Raw genomic sequence first — 19860 nt, 5'->3', positions numbered from 1 at the left:
TTGCATCATCTGCTCTTTGGGAGTATTTTATAGTTTAACATGTAAAACTTTCATTTCACAAGCAGCTAATTCCTATTGCTGCATCAGTATTCTGGTTGTGTATACAGGAGCTATGAGTATGTTACACACTTATCTCTTTCAAGAAACGTGTACTTGAAATGAAATATTTGTATGAAGTTTTGTGTGTATAAAAAGCGTATTAGGGGAGTAGATAATCTATTACGCATGCTAGTCCTGTATAACATACTTGTATGTTATTTTTACTGGTATGTGTTAGCTATGTAATTACAGTTGACAGTATGAAATGTGTAATGCAGTGTTGTTTTTATTTGTTGTATAGCTTTATGCCAGTATATACAGGCCTCTAAAACCCGAGATGGTGCCAGCCGTTTCATTTCAAGTGCAACAGAAGGTAAAGGAAAAAGTGTGGGGTAAAAAAAAAGCACAAATCTTTGTTCATCTGATACCCTATCTTCATGGGCATTTATGTGGTTCTTGATCTTCTAACCTTTTAGACTCTCTTCACAGCTAACTTCTTATAATAGATGGTGGATACCCTTTTTTCCTAAGTCTTGAAGAAGAAATTTAAGTGGTGCCACTTGTATGTCTGTCTTAAACTTGCATCATCTTTGCATCTTGTCTATTTGTGCTTTTCTTCAGTAACAAAATTCCACTGAAACGAAGCTTTAGCTATGCTTTAACAAGAATCTGAAGTATCTGAAGAGTAACTTAGAGAATTGCTGCCACGACCACAATCTCAAGATAATTACACTTAAGGAAAAGCACAGATACTTAACAACATAGAAATGCTACTATGCTAATCCTTGCTAATACCTGCAATCTGATTATATGCTGACTAACTGTCTTGCATTTTCTGTTTCTCTTAAAAGGAGTGTTTACTTAATTCACTTATCCTCGCGTCTACCGGCTGATGTCCTGCTATTCGGCCTTGCTGAGCTTAAAAAGAGAATGAAATATTTATTTACATATTTTTTCTTCCACCTGCAGGGGAAAACTTTGAGCAGACTCCGCTAAGACGCACATTCAAATCCAAAGTTCTTGCTCGCTATCCTGAGAATGTTGAATGGAACCCTTTTGACCAGGATGCAGTGGGAATGGTTGGTATCACTTAATGGCTTCCGTTTTTAAGACAAAAACCTACCTTGACAATTGAAGGCATTCATCTGTGTTTTCTTTGACAGGAAATTGTGAAATCTGTTACAGATTGGAAACAATAATGAATTTCTTCAAATTATGCAGACTCAAAAGAGACTTTTCATTTAATTGTGATATTGTTTTAAAGGAAATTAAGTTAAAACTTGTAAGTGATAAGTTCCTAGGAGAGTCTTTTGTTTTCCTGCAGTTTGTTGCATTTTAGAGACTTCTTAGAGAAATAAATTAGCCTGCAATTAATGAATCTTCTTTGTGCATGGTTTTTCTGTAAATAGAATGTGGTGTGCTTTCTTTATTTAGATAAAATATAGAACTTTTCTCTGTCAGGTTGCTGGTCTTGGTGACCAAAACACTTTCCTTTATCTGAGTTTGAATTCTGTTATTTTATTCCCATTGAGGTTGGTAACAAAATGGATATCAGTTTCAGTAGAAACTCCATATAGCCCTTTTAATATGTTCCTTTAGTTTTTCTGATGTAGATGCGTATTACTGTATTGTACAGAGATGTAACACTTAAGAGAATTGAAAGTGAAATGTGATGGCAATCTGTGGATTCTAAATCCTGTTTTCGTCAATGTTTCTGCAGGCAAGGGGAGAGAAAAGTGTTCTAATTGATATTACCTCCCCTCTCCCCTTTTTTATAGCTGTGTATGCCTAAAGGGCTTGCTTTCAAGACACAAGCAGATTGCAGAGAACCTCAGTTCCACTCTTTTATTATTACTCGTGAAGATGGCTCACGGACATTTGGATTTTCTCTCACGTTTTTTGAGGAAGTTACTAGCAAACAGATCTGCAGTGCAATGCAGACATTGTATCATATGCACAATGCTGAATATGACATTCTTCATACTCCACCCACAAATGACAAAGATAGCTGCAGCGGCACTGGAGACTGCAATGGCACTTCTGTTTCAAAGCTGCAGCGTTTTAACTCCTATGACATCAGCAGAGATACACTCTATGTCTCAAAGTGCATTTGTCTGATTACTCCAATGTCTTTTATGAAAGCTTGTAAGAAAGTATTAGAACAACTTCACCAAGCAGTGACTTCACCTCAGCCGCCACCTCTACCTTTAGAAAGCTACATCTACAATATTCTCTATGAGGTTCCTCTTCCTCCAGCAGGAAGGTCATTAAAATTTTCAGGTGTTTATGGACCAATTATCTGCCAGAGGCCAAGCACCAGCGAACTACCATTATTTGATTTTCCGGTTAAAGAAGTGTTTGAATTGCTTGGAGTGGAAAATGTGGTTCAACTCTTTACCTGTGCCCTCTTGGAATTTCAGATACTGCTTTATTCACAGCGTGAGTACTTGTTTTTTGTCTTTTTATTTTGTAGTTGTACTGGCACAAGGTGTTTTCATTTCCTGAATTTTAAAACCCACACAAACAAAAGTATAGCTGCATTAAAGTGGCTTAGGCATGCTAATGCAGTCAGGCTTATCTGCGTGCAGTTCTTAATGTGAAGAAAAGAACTGGAGTTGCAAAGAGAGCACTGTATTGGCTCCTGGTTTTGGACACCTGAACTTAAAACTTTGGGCTTTCACATAAACTTCTGTATTCGTAGACTGACTGTTCCCCCTGTTGATGTCCCTGGAAATGTGCTGTTGGATAGAGTAGTATGCCTTCTCCATGTTCCTCTCCAGCTGCTTAGCTGAATTGCCTCTGCCAAAGTATCTGTGCTTTGAGAACCATATATAATTAACTAGGTAACTTTAAGAATTAATGATGCAAATATGTATATATTTGTTTTTTAATCTTTTGAGTACCCAAAGTCAGATTTCAGTTGGTACTTTGAAATAAAATTACCATAAAAAAGTTTTGTTTGACTGAACTTAAATCCCAAATCTCTGTTAAGGCCTTGAAACAATTATTGCTGAAGTTACGGAGATAAAGCTTGCTTTGAAGAGAATAGGCAACATCTAAGCTGGAATAGTATATGTTTATCAATTAATAAGTAATGTGGTATGCATTTTCTGTGTTGAAATTTGTGAATCCTCAGCTTCTTGTTCTGCATCCTGTTACTCCAATACAGAGTATATGCAATTACGCCAGAAGGTAATTTTTCTACTTTTTTTTCCCCCCCCCCCCCAAGCTGGCTAGCATTGGTCCAGACCCACCTATCCATAATGGAATGGTTTAAAGTAGACATACTGCATTTTTAATCATCATGCAACACTGTTTCATAGTAATGGTAAAGAAGCCTAGAAGACCCCAGGGCAAATCCAGGGATATTCCATAGCGTTACTGAAATCTGTTTTTGATATTTTCTTCCAGTGAGATGTCACTGAAATATGTAGAATACAAATGGTAACTATTTATAAAATATAACCTGCAGTTATTAACAACATTTTGCAAGCATGAAAGATGGACGTTTGTGTGTTGAGATGTGCATAGACTAAGGCCAAAGATAAGTTTTGTTTTTGTAGTCAAGGTGATTAAAAGTGTATAATGCCAGCAAGGCATTATATCACAGTTGTTGCATTGTATGAACAGTTAACTGTGACAGAAAAAAACTATACAGTATTTCAAACGCAATCAGGAAAACTTACTGTACTTGATAGCAGTTACTCTGTTGGATTTAAAAACCAAATTGCTCTGCTTATTATTCATAGAAAATCTAGAAACACTTGCCTAGCAGACAGACTTCTTTTGTGGTTTCTCCAGAAATGGATTATGCATCTGAGATTTAGGGATAGTTTGTCAATGTGGGTATCTGTGTCCCATCAGTAGAAGATTCAAACATCAGCTTTTCCATCTGAAGAAGAAAGCAGTCCAGTTGGCCTGTAGTTGTGCTTGAGACCTCCTGTGCTGGAAGTGCATGTGCCTGGCTGGTTGGAAGCACCGCAAGAAAAAGAACGCGTGCATCACCGTATCAGAACAGTAATCCCTGATGTCTTTTCAGGCCATCATGTTATAAATATTGATTTCTCCTGGACTGGAACTCAGCTTGCTTCTAGGCTAGTCTTCTGTATCCTGGGTTCTCTTTCTAAGCCATAATAATAGATTCAACTTTTTTTCTTGGGCACTTTCCAAGTGTGTCTGATCAGTGGCTAATTAAAGAAGTTTAAAATGGCTCTGGAACACTTGAGTTGCTTCTTTGCACATGCAGACCTACAGATTTCACAGGGATCTATGCAGCTGAAGGCCTGTGTGCATGGATCTTTATGACCAGTTTCTGTCCAGTGTTCTTCTGCTTTGACTGAGTTGGGCCGTGTGGCACATTATGGAAGTGTCTTGTCTCTCTGCCAAGTTCTTGCCTACAGTTTCTGGCTAAAAAGTCTTCTTTCAGTAGAAAAAGACTGTTATTTGTTTGCTGTGAACTAAATGTGGCAGTGCCTTCTCAGTAATAGCAGCCATAGGTTTTTGAAACGTAGCTTCTCTTCAGTACTATCTGAGGGATCTGATTCCTGATGCTTTTTATTACCTGCCTTTTTTTTTTTTTCCTTAAAACCCCCCTTGGCGCAGTTTTCTAATGCGTAGTCAGAACACTTTCAAAACTTCTAGTGACTTAGAAGCAGAAGTTACTGCATAGTACTGGCATTGCCAACAGCCAAGTTGAAGAAGCCATCTTCTAAAACGTTTTTGATACACATGTACTTTGTTTTTATATGACTTGAAATGGGAGTGTGAAGTATTTTGAAGTTCTAGAAGGTAAACTTTTTCTTCCTGTAATTTCTGGTTTTGTCTTTTCTAACCATGATACTCTGTTTTCTTCTGTGTGGCATCAAATTAGATAATTGTTTAGTGAAGTGATTGCTTGTGTTGCTTAGAAGGATAATATCAGTAGGAAAATGGAACTTCTGACTGAGGTTCTGATTGTCTGTACCTGTACTTAACAGTTTTCTTCTTTGGTTTGTTTAGGTTCATGTGGGGTTTTTGTTGTTTGTTGTTTTTGTTTGTTTTGTTTTTTGTTTGCATAGAATCATAGAATAGTTGGGGTTGGAAAGGACCTTTAAGATCATCTAGTTCCAACCCCCCTGCAGGGACGTCACACACTAAACCATATCACCCAAGGCTCTGTCCAGCCTGGCCTTAAACGCCTCCAGGGTTGGAGCATTCACAACTTCCTTGGGCAACCTATTTTAAAGCAGGAATATGCTCTTAATACATTCTGCTCTTCTCTATTGTCAACTAACATCGGTGTTTTGCAGTTTGTGAAACGAGGAATATTGAATGGAGATCCAGGTGAAGGTGCGCTCAGTTCAAAGTGGAATCGGGAATTTCTTGAACTTTTGTAAGGGCTTGTGCACGTTCTTTCATGTGCAGTAGTGTAAGGTTTAGGTTGTCCTTTGGAATATAAATCTTACACAAATGTCTTCTGGGTTTGTTAAATCTCTTGGTGCTCAAACCTGTGACAGTTGAGGTGGTGGGATCATTTTTGTTCTCCTAGGTCAGATGAGATTGCAATACACATTGGGTGGATTTAGGTTTAGAACAGTACATGACAGGATCAGAGGGTTTGCTTATAAGATTTATTTAAAAATCCCCAAACAAACAAACAAAAAACCCCAAACCCAAAACTCTTGGAGGATTTTGCTGACAGATGCAGTTCTTGAAACAAATTGTTTAGCATCTGTAAGTTCCAGTTAGTCCTTGGAATAGAAGTAACTTCACTTGGCAGTGAATGTGTTTTGCTTTAAGATTCCTTTGACATGTTTCTGACTTTGTGCTTCTGGAAATTCATTTTTGTCCCACTGTATTGGCACAGCCTGTATGTTTTGGATCAGTGTGAGCCAAATGTAGGGAATGAATACCTTGATTTGATTCCCCTCTTGAGAGAGTTGTCTTGCACTTGGAAAAGTGTTAGGGGAAGGTGGGTGACATTAAGACAGTGAAGAAGCTGAAGCTGCTCCTAGTGCTGAGCCAGTGGTGAGGAACTCTGGCAAAGAGACAGTGGTGCTGGGGCCCTTCAGTAGTGCCCTCACCAAATTACTCTGCAGGAGATGGTTTGCGTTCCTGCATTTTATGTTGCTCTTGTATCTGTGGAATAGAAATATTCCGTATCTCTATAGAGCACCTAGAGCTTGTCTGGAAAGCGTGCACTGAGGTAAGACAGTTGTGAAATCTGCTTGGAGGTGATTTTCTAAGCTGAAAACTATAGAAGGAGAAATGTAATACAGGACAGACTATGATCTTGAACAGTTTTTATTTTCTGTCTAGTTGCTCTGTGCTGCCATTTTTAAGCACACATGAAGTTGTCGGGGTTTTTTCTGCTTTGCTTTGCGTTTGATTCACTCTTCCCCATCATTGTTTCACTTGTTCAAAATTACGTTCGCTCTAGAGATTTGAAGTATTAGTTTTACTTCTTTGCAGTATTAGTCCTGTGTTGCCCAGTTCTCCTATCTTACATAAGATATTTTCTTCTTATGCCTCTAATGAGTTAGGAAACCTCCTGCTTGGTGCAGGCATCTTTAATCAGCCAGTCAGACACAGAAGTGAACACGAATAGCAAGTACTTTGACCCACTGCTTCTACGAACCGCAGTTTGTTCTTACTGCAGTTAGAGGTTTTTTGAAGTGAAAGGCCCAGTTAAAGAAATGCATGTTTTTCTCTAAGGAATTTGACATGCTAGATACCTGTGCTCAGAAAAATCAATTGAAAAGTGTTTGTTTTACGCTGTGCTTTCTGGAACAAACAGGCATGCCTTAGGTGAACTCTTGAGGTGTAAGAGTTTGCCACCACTGTGTCTGGTGGCTCAACTGCGTTGCATACTACCCGTCCATAGGAACTGTGTTTATAATTTTTGCCCATTCTGTTCCCCTTCAGGCTAAAGAAAAGCTTAATACTGGCAAGTAGCCCATCTTCCTGGTTTATCCATATACTTCCTGAATATACCCAGCCAGACTCATCTGTGGTAACAGTCTGACACTGTAGGGGCAACTCTCTGCCTTAAAGCATCAATATGGGAATTGCATGTGGAATGGAAATTACTTGTCAAATGCAACAGTATTTCATTGTGATGCATGGGGTAGGATCAGTAGAAGGAAAAACATATTCCAGAATGTACTCATGTAATGGCTTTAAATTTGGCCAAGTCAGAGAATTTCAGTAGGCACTTGATAGACTTTTTACTCATAGAATGTGAAAATAGAGGTGGAATCGTGGTTCTTCAGAGGTGCCACCTTCTTCCCGTCCTGTTACTCTCTTTCCAGGCCCGAGACTCCTTAATTTTTGTTTTTCCTGGATTTACTTGCTTTTTACAGATCAACAAAAATGTCTAGTTATACTAAATACATAGATAAATACTGGTATAACTAACTTTTCATACATGCTTTAAGGGATAAGGCATTTTACCTCCAGTAATTGGTTAGAGGAACAAATCAGCCTTTTTCTGTGTTAAGTGGCCGTGTTAAGGAGCAGTGGTTTTTTTTAGCACAGTAGTGATCAGCTAAGTACTTTCCAAACTAACAGTGCAGTAGTGGTATGTCATTTTTTCCTACCAGTGCTCTTGTGTACACTACAAGGCCAAAAGATTTTGTCATTTGCACCAGAGTAAGTATATTCTGGTTTTAAAACCAAGAGCAAGACCACTGAAGCACTCTTTTCCTCTTTTAATTTTTTTATTATTATTATTTTTAAATCTTATGTGGTACCTTGGTACTAAGTGTTCTTCTTGCTTCTTTATAAAGACTAAAAAGTAATTTCATGCCCTCTCAGGATAGGTATAAGAAAACATTTAGTTTGATTTATGTTTGCAGGCTTCTTGACTTTGTCCATGCCTTTTGCCGACTGCTCCTGAAATGCATAAAGCTTGTAGAATGTAGTTATTGTTACTTGCAGGCTGCAACCATGCAGACCAAACAGTTGGGAATGGCTTAAGCCAAGTGGATATCCAAGATCAGAGAGTTGCATTTGCAGATAGCTCTGTTGGAGGGGGTAGCTGCTGAGTGGATAGAAATTCTGAATTATTGATGTTACTTTGTAATTAATTTGAAAGGCTAATACTAAAGTTAGGTTAATGACAGAGGGAGAAGTTGTATTTGAATTAGCCAGCAGGAAGAGACAGGGGGTTTTTGTGTAGTAGGAAAACACTGTTTCTATTCTGAGACTTGTTCTTTCAAATAAGCAAGCTGAATACAAACCAGCTGGAATGTTTGTATATCTATGGCTACATTTAAAGTTCCTTTTAAAGCTGAAGAAAATAGAGTATGGAATGGAATCTTCCCAAAGCTTATCATTAATTCATCACTTTTCTGCAGTCAGGCTGTGATTAAAGCTGCAAACCAGTAAGTAACTATGTAGGCAGAAATTGGTGTGCAGGCAGAATAGGGGAGTGCTGCTGGTGATGTTCATTGGTTGTTCCCTAACGTGTTTCAGTCCAACTAAGCTTTTGGCAGAATCTTTATAAACTGTTTAAGCTATTCTTGCTTGTTTTGGCTGAAGGTTCCTTCAGTCACAGTAGATCTACTGTGTGGCAGTGACAAGTAGCTCTGTACAGTAATCTTTTGTACCAACAGAGCTAGATCTGAAAAGAAAAACCAAAAGCCTAGATTGCAGAATTATGACCAGTGGTAGCAAAACCTGTGCTGGGTTCCTCTCGGGTTGTGGGATTCTTTGCAGACTCCCAAACTCTGCAACTTTGCCTTCAAACAAAAATGCCAGGAGCCAAATTTCTTGTCCCTCTGTCTTCTGCTCTCTGAAGTCTGAGAGGCCAAAGGATAGAATTAAAGCCGTAACCTTAGAAAGTGCACAGTTAAGCTTCATTTTTCTCTAGAACATTTGTTTTGAACAGTTGTTACTCTTGCAGTTTTCATCTGCACTCTACAACAGTGTTCAAGAGCTTCAGAAACCTCAACACCTGAACTTGTACATGCAAGTGTCTTTTCCAATTTCATACTGTCTGTAGTTTTATCAACATGTTAGGAAAAGACATGCATACTGATTCGTAAAACACGTTAAGAACTCACCAACGAAGTTTAAGTTGACAAACAGGTATTCTTTATTGCAGCGCTGGGAGACACAGGTGACATCTCCTCCTGACATGTGTCCCCTTTAAGCATCAAACAGACTGTGATTATATTGTTGCTTAACATACATATTCATTACATTTCTGGTAGATGTCGTACATATGCATTAGTTTTCTGAGAATCATTTTACATAATTCCATGCCCATTTTTGCATTCACATAACAACGTGGTAGTGGTCTTTGGTGGTCGTTTTACTTCTGCCAACAACCTTCATCACCTGGCTGTTCCTTGAACTCTTGTTCTGGTAGTCTTTGAGGCATGTGCAGTATATAAATGCTTACACCAGCTTAGTTAGTTCGGTAACACTACTGACATCAGTGAGTGATTTCTCCTCCTCCTTCTACTTATCAGTTAACTTAGCTACAGCACCTCTTGAACATCTGCTAGTTTCAGATACTCTTTATCTACAGTCCTGTTTTGCTTGCAATAAATTTTCTACAAAGATCATAAGGTTCTAAAACTATGTCAGCTACAATGATTTATCTTATACAAGGATCCTTATCATGTTCTTTTGGTTGGGCTTTTTAGGTTTGGCAAGTTTTGTTGTTATGTACAAAGCCACCAAGCTTAATGTTACTTAATACTGAATTTTCTGATTTACAAAGGATTGTATTTCATTTTGTACTTTCTTGTCTCAATACACCCCTCCCCAACACACGTATGAAGAATACAGATTTTTTTTTTCCCCTTCCTCCTGTTTTTTGGCTGGAATTGAGTCTTGTTTCAGTATCATGAAAAAGGCATCCTGTGTTTCCAGGCTGTATTATATTTATAGCTTGACTGAAGGTAGAAATTGTCTTAGTTTTGTGAGCTCATTCTATACTCTTTCCAGCCTGGCAGCTTGAAAGCAGTCTGAATGTTTCAGCAGTTGTGTTAGACCACACACTCTCAGTTCATCTGGTGTTGCCTCTTCCTTTATGGTGCATAGATATCAAAAAATGTTAAAAATGATCCTGCAGTATAAAAGAGGAGGGCGAGGTGCTGGCCCAGCATACTGCAGTGTTTGCTGCATATGCAGTGGCTCTAGCCACCAGCAGCTGAATAAAAAGATCTTTTCATATGCATGTTGCACAGGTGCATTTAACACTGCTGTTCAGTTCCGGGAGATGAGCTGTTTTTACACTAAACTGAGACGTCGGTCATACTTTGCAAAGGATAAATGAAACTGATGCTTTTTATTTTGTGCACAGTTATTTCAGTCGCGTTGTCGTGTTGGCTACTGTACAACATGTTTTATAGACATTTAAACACACCCTTAAAAAATGTTTATCTGAGAGATACCAGATGCCTTGGGCTTCATCCAAGGATTCCATAGAAAGCCATAAGCACAGAGAAAAGAAATTATTTCCGATGTCTTTCTTATCTGATTACAATACTGCTTCCATACTCAAACTGGTGTTCCTGGTAACCCTGGTATAGGTAGCAAAAGGTGACTTAGTGGATGCTAAGGCTCAATTTGCTCATTTCCATATGACTTGTAGAATGACCTACTTCATGTTGAGCTCTCTTAGATGTTTCAGCAAAATGTGCTTGGGTGTACAAGTCTGGGTTTTCATCAAGATGCTTCTCAGTTAGCACTGGGGTTTGTGGTTTTTGTTTTAAAGCAAGCTCTCATTTCTTTAACTTAATTTACTTAAAAATGTTTGTGAAAGAAAAAATATTTTTTTCTTGATGTTTTTCAGATTATCAGAGACTGATGACTGTGGCAGAGACCATCACAGCACTAATGTTTCCATTTCAGTGGCAGCATGTCTATGTTCCTATCCTTCCAGCATCCCTCCTTCATTTTCTAGATGCTCCTGTCCCTTACCTCATGGGCTTGCACTCTAATGGGCTGGATGACAGGTCTAAGCTGGAACTTCCTCAAGAGGTGAGAGGAGCTTGTCTTGATTGATTAAATATTGTATATGACTATGAGGGAAGTGAGAAATGAGCCAAAATACTAGTGCTAACTCTAACAGACATTGTGAAGTTCTTGCTGGCTCAGAATAGCTCTTAGTTTATTTTTTGGAGATGCTGGAGAAAATCTGGTGAAGTAAATAAATAAATCCATTTTGGAAATTGTACACTCTGATAAAATTAATTTTACAGCAGGCTTACAGAAAGAACATTTTTCTGCAGCAAAGCCTAGCCCTGTAATGCTAGGAAATGCAAGAAAGTGCAGTGTGAGTTCACCAGCTGTGGCCAAAAGGCCATACAGCTGCTTCTGCGTGGTGCCGAGTGAGCAAAGCTCGACTGGCTTCAGCGCTGTGCTGTGCTGTGCTGGCTCCTGGCTGCCTGGGATTAGGCTGAGTTTCCCTGCACTGCATTTCTAAGTCGGGGTTGGCTTACATGGACCCAGCCTGTCAGTTGTCTGTACCAAAAGTGTTTTGAATTTTCTTCTAGAATGCACACTTCAGTCTGCAGCAAAATGTCAGCATATACTTGAGCTAACTGGTGTTAATTGGCATAGTGCTCAGGAAGTCCTCCCTTGTAGTGAGGCTCTGTTAACACCAGCCACTGTATGAAGGAGAAGCAAATGGTCTATAGAGGTTCTGCAACTCATACATGGGACTGGGACTACATTCAGACTGCTTAGAGGTTGTTTTTATTTACTTTATCCCACTGTTCACTTCACAAATATTCTTTATAGGGGTGGGCCAAGAGAGAGCTTAAGAGCTGATTGTGAGGATCCGGGGACCAAGAGTGGTTGAGCAGTACCTGAGGTAGCAAAGGAAATGTCTTCAGGAGCCAGTAACCACCCATGGGAAGTATGTCAGGTGTCTGGTGTCTGGCTGGCTTGTGAGGCAGTTGAATCAGTCATCTGAATGACTTCTCTCATTGAGCACCATTGAATGGTTTATTTGCTCTTGCATGTAGAAAATGTTGAGTGTTATGTATTGGTCTGGTTGGCTGTTATCAAGAAGCTGGACGTCACTGTCACATAGCCCTATGGGAAGCAAATGCTTGCAGTTATTAGCTGTGGAACAAGGCAGCTCTGGCCCCTGCTGGAGTCTGCTTACTTGTAGGAGTAACTTTGCAGGGGAAAGACTGTGTAAACCATGGGAAACACTCTACTTATAGTCTGTGGTAGCATTCTCTAGTCTCTGCCATTTTCCCTGGTTGTCTGTTTTCTTCGATTATCATTTAGGATGCTGGAAAAGCAGAAATATGGCAGGCAGAGGCTTCTGTGGTGGTGGTTCTGATTTTCATTATTGGGCAGTGCTGCAACAACAACAACAACAATCTTAAAAAAGCTGCATGAAAGTAAAGACGGTATTTTTGTGAACCTCCAGTCTGGTCACCATGCCAACATTGCTCTTTTTTGCAAATCCATATGCTGATAGTTTTCATTTGTTTTTCCTGGCAAGTTCAAAGGAAAGCTTCTCTTCAAACTGTGTTATTTTCTCTATGAAAAATAAAGTATTTAATCTCTCGATTTCTTTCTTTACCCCTCTTTTAAAGTTTTTTTCCCCTCCACTGGCATAATTTCTAACAGATTAGTCTATGTTCTTGCTATGAAAACAGTTTATTGCTTTGGCTTACTACATTTTTACAAAATTTTATGTCCTGACAGGCCTAATTAATATGGTTAATGTACTTTTTAGAGAGAATAGCTGGTGAAGTAAAATGCATATGTGGATATGCATGTTAATGTGCACCATGGATGTTTTCACTATTATAACAAGCTTCTAAAAGACTGTCCTCCTTTTGCAAAGAATTTCCTCATTTTAAAATCACTGTAATACTTCCAACTAAATAAACATGTTTTAGTTTCAAATAGGTATTTCAATTACTTAAAGGGTAAATTCTTTTGAAGGGTTTTATCAGCTTACTTTGGAGGTTTAAAGAAAGGCAGTTGATCTATTTTTCAATGTTAAAAATTCAAGTAGTATTTAAAACATAATCTAGCACCTCAGTTTACGTTTTGCTTTTCAGAAAGCTTTTATGAGGGTGGAGGAGTAGATTTTTGGTAGTATCTTACAGAGATCAGAATTGTCTGTGAGGGCAGGGAGGGGAGGACACACACAGGACTGGGATATCAGCAGCAATATGCCCATGTCATGGAATTTGCTACAGGACTAAACTTATCCTTCCAAACCTTCAGCTTTTCTCTCTCTTATTCAGAGAGTGAGCTCTTAAAACTTTTGAGCACAGTAGGTATGACTTAGTCTGAGAAATCCAGTTTCTTGCATTTCTCAGACTTGGCAGTCATTGCTAAGTAGGGTTTCTTTTGAACTGTTAAAGTCCTTAGCACTACAGGCTGGGAATGTAGCTATGGCATAGAAACAGACTTGAACATATGCTAGAGACTTCGAAGATGACTAAGAGGTTATCCCATACCAATAGATTTGCTTATCTGAGAAGTGAAGTAGGCTGGGGAGAAGAGAAGCTCACTGTCGTTGAGATTTTCATCGTGGCGAGTTTACTGCTGTTGCAACAAGAAGTAAAATTGCCATCTTTAAAGTAAAGCAGAATTCAAAGTGCATGCTGGTCTCATTAAGTAAAATTATTGGTCATTATCAGTATTTCTGATATTATTAATCAGTCAGCTTTGATATAGTTAGCGCTGCAGATTACAGGTTTGTCTCAGAACAACTTTATGATTAGCCTTTCAGGTACCCTCCACTTACAGAGCCGGAGAAGCTCTACACTTAATTCCTGACCTATAGGAACATGCATAAAATGTTTTGTTGTAGAATCTATTATTTGTGTAAAGACAGATTTATCATAACTTACAAAAGGGTTGTTAATATTTTGCATTTTTTATCTCTAAAGTTTGGGATGTATATGATCCTTTATGAAATCATCAGGGTTATATGAGGAACTTAATTTCGAAGTCCTGCCTTTAGGCTCCTGATTCGTAGGTATAGTAAGTATCACAATTTTCTTCACTTACCACAAAGAAATAAAGACCTGATCTATGTTCTAATCTATTCTGAGTTCCACTGTCTTGAAACTGTATGAACTGCATCTGTGTTGCTAATCTATTTACATGGATGCATATGACAACTGCTGTTAAAGAAAGCAATGTCTATTTAGGCGAGGCCCAAAGAAGTGAGCTCTGACAGAAAATCCAGTTAGTGCTGCTCAGTTGAAGGGCATTGTGGAAGAATTGCTATCTAGTATAGCATGGATGCCTCGGTGTCACTGTAGACTTCTTGATTGTGGTTTTATGATGATGTTTTAAAGACTAACTTGCCTTGCTCAAAGTGTTTTAGGCTAATATATGTGAAAATACTTCCTGTCCTAACTCAGTCAGGTGTGGTTTAAGTCTTGCACATATATATATCATAAGGCTTGTTTTGGTTTGCTTGTGGTGGCAGTCTCCCATATTTTGGTCGCATGTGGTGCTTTAAGGGAATGTTTTACCATGGGAGCATGGAAACCCAGCTGTATTCTAGAAGTTGGTGCTTTGTCAGATGATTATTAAAATCTTCAGCAAAGTAACTAAATTAGTACAAAACTCGTGTTTATACTATCCCTTGGGTACATCAGAAAACAGTGCCTGATGGGGAATTCACTGAAGCTAACCAGTGACTTAAAGACCTGACTCTCTGGCCCAGTAAAATTGTAGCAAAGGCTGGAAGCTTACTGTAGGGTTGGGTTTCTTGTATATGTCAGTGATACAGTGCACTTCAAAGTTAATCTTGTTCTTATTTTGCTGAGGGCTCTTAGCATCCTTGTGGTTTCACTGGTGGCTGCATCAGAGGCTTGTAAGGAACTCACAGAGAAGGGGGGAGCATGGGAGAAGTGCTTAGAATAAGGTGCTGCAGAAATCGAAGGGCAAGGGAAGAACATGTTTCAAATGTTGCTGGCAAGTGTGGTTTGTTTATCGGTAAAATTGATCAAAAAAGTGGTTAAATGAGCTTTCTTGCAGATGATAAACCCAGCAAGTACTAAAGTAAGATTGTTTTTTGATGTGTCTTTGAATTTCCTTTTAAAGAAACTTTTGCAGTGCTAGAGCAATATATTTTCAACAAGCAAGTTAATCTGGGCCATTTCATGCTATTGGATTTGTGTGTGCATGGTGAGATACACACGCAGTGCACTCTGTAATGCAGGAGAATGGTGGAAATTGGAAAATATTTTGAGTGAAAATAAGCAATACAGAATCTTCCAGCACTGTTTAAATCAAACAAAAGTAGCATTTCATTATAAAAGCTTTTTTTTAGTAAAGTCATTTCAAGGGACTTTTGGGCAAAGGCTTTATCATTTAGAAAAATTGAAAGATTTTAAAAGCTGAAATCCAGCTCTCTGCTAGCATGAGAAATAGATATTCTCAGTATTTTTATTTCAACCATTAAAGATGTTACTCAGTGCTAAATCTTAACAAATTCTGAGGGGTTTTTATTTCTGTATGTTGCTTTAGAAGATAAGGAAGATATATTCATGCCAGTATGTTTAGGCCAGGCTGCCCAAGATAGTTATTTTGAAAGCTAATCACTGCTTTGCATGCATTCTCAGGCTTTCTGCTTGTGTGATAGGTCCTTGATAATACTGTACATTTACTGACAGACTTCAGTGTTATGTTCTTCTGTATTTCAAACATTCACTTGAGGAATAAAATTAATGTTTCTGAAAGCTGCAGTGATAAATTGTTCTCAATCACAAATCCTGGGTTGGCATGAAGAACAGAGGTGCTGAGAATAAATGCTAAAGGTCACCATTTGCTTACAGGAATGGCACAGGAGCATCCTTTAGAATTTAGGACTAATGTAAACACACTTTCCAAAAGCCAGTCGTGCGTGTATAAATTTACGCATCCATGTTTTCTGTGTGTTAAGTGAGGTGGGTGGTTATTTGCAAGGTTGGGACTGTCGTGGTTCAAGCCCAGCCGGCAACTTGGAACCACCTCACTCCCCCCCTTTTTCTTCCTCCCCCCGCTCCCGGAGGGATGGGGAGGAGAATCGAAGGAATGTAACTCCCACGGGTTGAGATAACAGCTCTCCAGTAACTAAGGTATAATACAAACCACTACTGCTACCAATAATGATGATAAGAGGAATAACAAGGGGAGAGGACACAACCGCTCACCACCCGCCGACCGATACCCAGCCCGACCCGAGCAGCGATCTGGGCCTTCCGGGTAACTCCCCCCAGTTTATATACTGGGCATGACGTGCTGTGGTATGGAATAGCCCTTTGGCCAGTTTGGGTCAGGTGTCCTGTCTCTGCTTCCTCCCGGCTTCCCCTCCTGCCTGGCAGAGCATGAGACTGAGAAAGTCCTTGGTCAGAGTAAACATTACTGAGAAACAACTAAAACCATCGGTGTTATCAGCGTTGTTCCCAGGCTGAAAGTCACAAACACAGCACTGCACCAGCTACTGAGAAGGAGAAAAAATGACTGCTGTAGCTGAACCCAGGACAGGGACCTAATGCACAATACATGCCATTGATGAAAGGGTTTTAGTTTTCTAGTGCTGTATTCAAGCCTTAACTCATGTTGCAATCTGACCATCTAAGAGGGGATGTGAAAACCCATATATGACCTATACCTTAAGTACTGGGGCAGCCCAGAGGGTTGAAGTGATGGTGATTGTGCTATCAGAACTAACTGTCTAACTGTTCTAAATTGCTTTAGGTACCTATTAACATACCATGTAATTATATATTAAAGTTTAAAATCAAGCATGTTTTCTCTTTAAGATGCCAATGGGGTGGGGACCTTACTCATTATTAGTGAATGTTAGTTCCTCCTTAGATGTACTTTGGGCAGAACCTAAAGCATTTCTTTCTACATTTTTGAACAGAGCTGAAAGGAAGGCTGTTGGGTTTGATGCAGGCCTTGCTAGATTTGTGTGTGGGTTTGGCTCTTAATGTACTTGAGGTCAGACTGAAGAATTGCAATTGTCTTCTGGCTCTGGAATTGATGGGTGTAGTCCAGACCCCGCTGAGCCAGTGGAAGGTTGTGCTGTTGACCTCAGGGGACCAGGCTTTGCTATCAGATACATGAACATTGACTGACTTGTATCCACATTTCTAAGGTTTGTCAGACTTTCACCTGGACACCCATTATTTGTGATGATAACAGTTTATGACAAGACAAAATTTTAAATTAGGATGTTTCACTGTTGTTCCTTGGTGTAGTGCCTCAGAAGAACATGTTATTGTGTGATGGTGTTATGTGTTCTCTCTTGTAAAAATCTGCTGTTAAAGTGGTGCATAACTATGTGAGGTTTCCTTTTGGTCAGAAAACTGATACTTCAGCAAGAAGTAAAAGAATATTTCACTATTCCAGAGGCCTGAAATACCAAGCAACTGACTTAAGGATGTTCTTCTTCTCTATTTACACATGTTGCTAAGTCACTTGTCTTTTATATAATTTAATTTTATATGTGTAAAATGATGATCCATGTATTCACAGACACAAACAGCACCGTCAACAATTCACAGCTCACTCAATGGTGCTGCCTGTAGAAACAAAATAACTAAAACCTTGTGATCAAAGAACTCCTTTATTTTTCTACTTTATGTACTTCCCTAGTTCCTGTCATGCAAAATGCTTTGGATGGCCACCATTTAGTAAAAAATAAGTGCCATTTCATTCCTCTTGCTTTTTAAGGGAGGGGCCCTTACTGGTATTCTGTTCTGTTGGATCTGTAGTATAGCAGAGTTGTGTGACTTAGTGTTTTGATGTCTGTTACTGGTGATTTATTTACTTGGGATTTCAGTTTCACAGGAAAATGTTGTTTTGGTACCTGTTGAAGGGCTTGTGGGGTGTCTTTGCCATTTCTATTCCCTGGGGAACATGGCCTTTTTGGAAGTGCTTATGCAGTTCTTGAGGATGACCTCAGTCTCCCTAAGTTAAGCAAGGCTAACGCCATCTACTGAATCTCCTTTGCTTAGGCTGCTGTGGGTAGTCCTCTACCTTACATGTTATTAACCAGGCACTGAATAAGTGTAGTGTCCCCAGAGATTTTCTTTACACCCTTTAGAGTGTACACTAACATACTTGTTTTTTCTTCTATATAGGGCAAATTCTGGGAAATGTAATAGTAAGTGGCTGATAAGCAATCATCATTAGTGGCTTAGAGAGTTTGAACTGTGTGTATTGCTCTTAAAGAGAAGCTCTGCAGAACTGATATTTGACTGTTGGAAGAATTATCCAGATGAGCCCAGAGAGTTATGAGCAATTTCAACAAGCATTAAATTTGTCTTTTTCTTCATTGGCAAGGAGTTTATTCTTGGTGTGAAGGCTAGGATGTCTACGCCAGCAAAGTTAACGTTTGGTTACTTTTTGGCCAAGAGCTTTATAGATATAACCAAGCTTAACCAAGAGTGATGTTTTCTGCAGAATCTGAGCTAACGTAAGATGATCCCAAAAAGAAAGAAAGTTGAATTAAAGGGAGTTTTAAAAGGAAGTAATACAATTAAACTACTTGTAGAGTTTCTTAATGAGTCTTTCTTGCCATTTTGCAGACAGCTTGTGAAAAATGGCTTTAGTTTCTCCCTCAGCACTGATTGGTAGGCGTTGTGCCTTGTTTCAAGGCTTTACTTGTCCCATATCTTGAAGTGCTTAAAGTGTTCCTGATAAACATTAGCTGACTTGACTTCTGATCATCACAGAACCGTGTGTATAGTGGAAGTCTTAGTCCTAAATTCAGGTGCTTACTTGAAACATGAGAGTACTTGTGTATATGCTGTCCCTTTGTGTCAAGTGTTCCTTTGGATGAGAAGGCAGATGCACTCTGCGTGCATCCCTAGCCTACCACTGGAGCTGCCTTGTTTGGTAGGCACCCACCCCACCTGCTGTGTTTGGGCAATTTGATATTGGGACATGCTGGACAATGACACCTGCCCTCTTTTAAAAATAAAAGCTTTATAGCATGCACCAGAAGCTGTTTCAGAGTCAAGCTCTTAGTTGAATTTATTGACTTTGGGTTCTTTTGCAACGCCTAATTCAATTCGTATTTACTTTATGCAGCTTATCCTGGTCTGCTTATGATCAATCCCACAGCAAAATCCTACTGGAACTACTTGGTCCTTACTGATGCTTTGCTGCTTGTGTACATTGCTCTAATTTCTGGCATCATTGGTTCAGTGTGAGGTTAAATCTCTTCCAATTGTTTCTTTCCTATTAAACTGTGAGAGTGCTTCCATCCTTCTGCATTTGGTGAATTGTAAGAAATACCTGGAGATCTGTTAGCTCTCATGACTTGATATGTAGTTTTTCTGCAAAGCTATAGTGAGACCTGAGTTCAGATGTAGCTCCTAGAATAATGTGATGAATGTACGTTGAAAATACCTCATAGTCTGGGTGAAGGGATTTTGTGTAGAGAAGGCTAAAGAGACAAGTGACAGTCCATGCTAATTCTGCAGTGAAGAAAACTGAAATGCAACATTTGTTCTGTATACTTAACCTTCAAGGCAGATTTCACACATGAATGGAGTCTTGCTGTAATGTATGTGATTATGTAATGTCATGAAACCATTTGATACAGATTTGGCAATGTAGGGTGAGGTAAACTGTGAACATAGCTTCTTTTGATGTTACTGTGGAAACCACATAGGTGGTTTTCCTTTTTTTTTCTTTTTTCTTTTTTCTTTTTTTGTTGGGTTTTTTTAATGTTCAGTGAGAATTGAAACTAGTTCTATTACTTTTTCCCCATGGTAACGAACTTCTAAGCTTGTTCAAGGAATTGCATTAGTTCTCAAGTTGCTTACAGAAAAGAGAAAGTAACTTTATTGCAGCCTCTGCAGTGTTCTGCAACATCAGTACACCTTTTAGAATGGA

The 19860-nt window shown here is 39.0% G+C and overlaps 1 protein-coding gene across 1 annotated transcript in view; it reads left to right on the top strand.

The window, feature by feature from the left end:
- Positions 1 to 340: 340 nt before the first annotated feature.
- DENND5A (DENN/MADD domain containing 5A) overlaps positions 341 to 19860 on the top strand; it is a gene marked incomplete at its 5' end in the record, with an annotated part of 49700 nt that continues 30180 nt past the window's right edge. Inside the window, 4 exons of the mRNA XM_010012499.1 lie at positions 341 to 412; positions 1009 to 1118; positions 1818 to 2478; positions 10826 to 11013. Of these exons, the coding sequence (XP_010010801.1) occupies positions 341 to 412; positions 1009 to 1118; positions 1818 to 2478; positions 10826 to 11013 (1031 nt within the window). The remainder of the gene's footprint in view (positions 413 to 1008; positions 1119 to 1817; positions 2479 to 10825; positions 11014 to 19860) is intronic.

Source organism: Nestor notabilis, unplaced genomic scaffold (genome assembly GCF_000696875.1).
Source record: "Nestor notabilis isolate BGI_N333 unplaced genomic scaffold, ASM69687v1 scaffold4934, whole genome shotgun sequence".
NCBI lineage: Eukaryota > Metazoa > Chordata > Aves > Psittaciformes > Psittacidae > Nestor > Nestor notabilis.
Note: the sequence above shows the minus strand (reverse complement) of the source record. Positions and strands in the feature narration are given on the sequence as shown.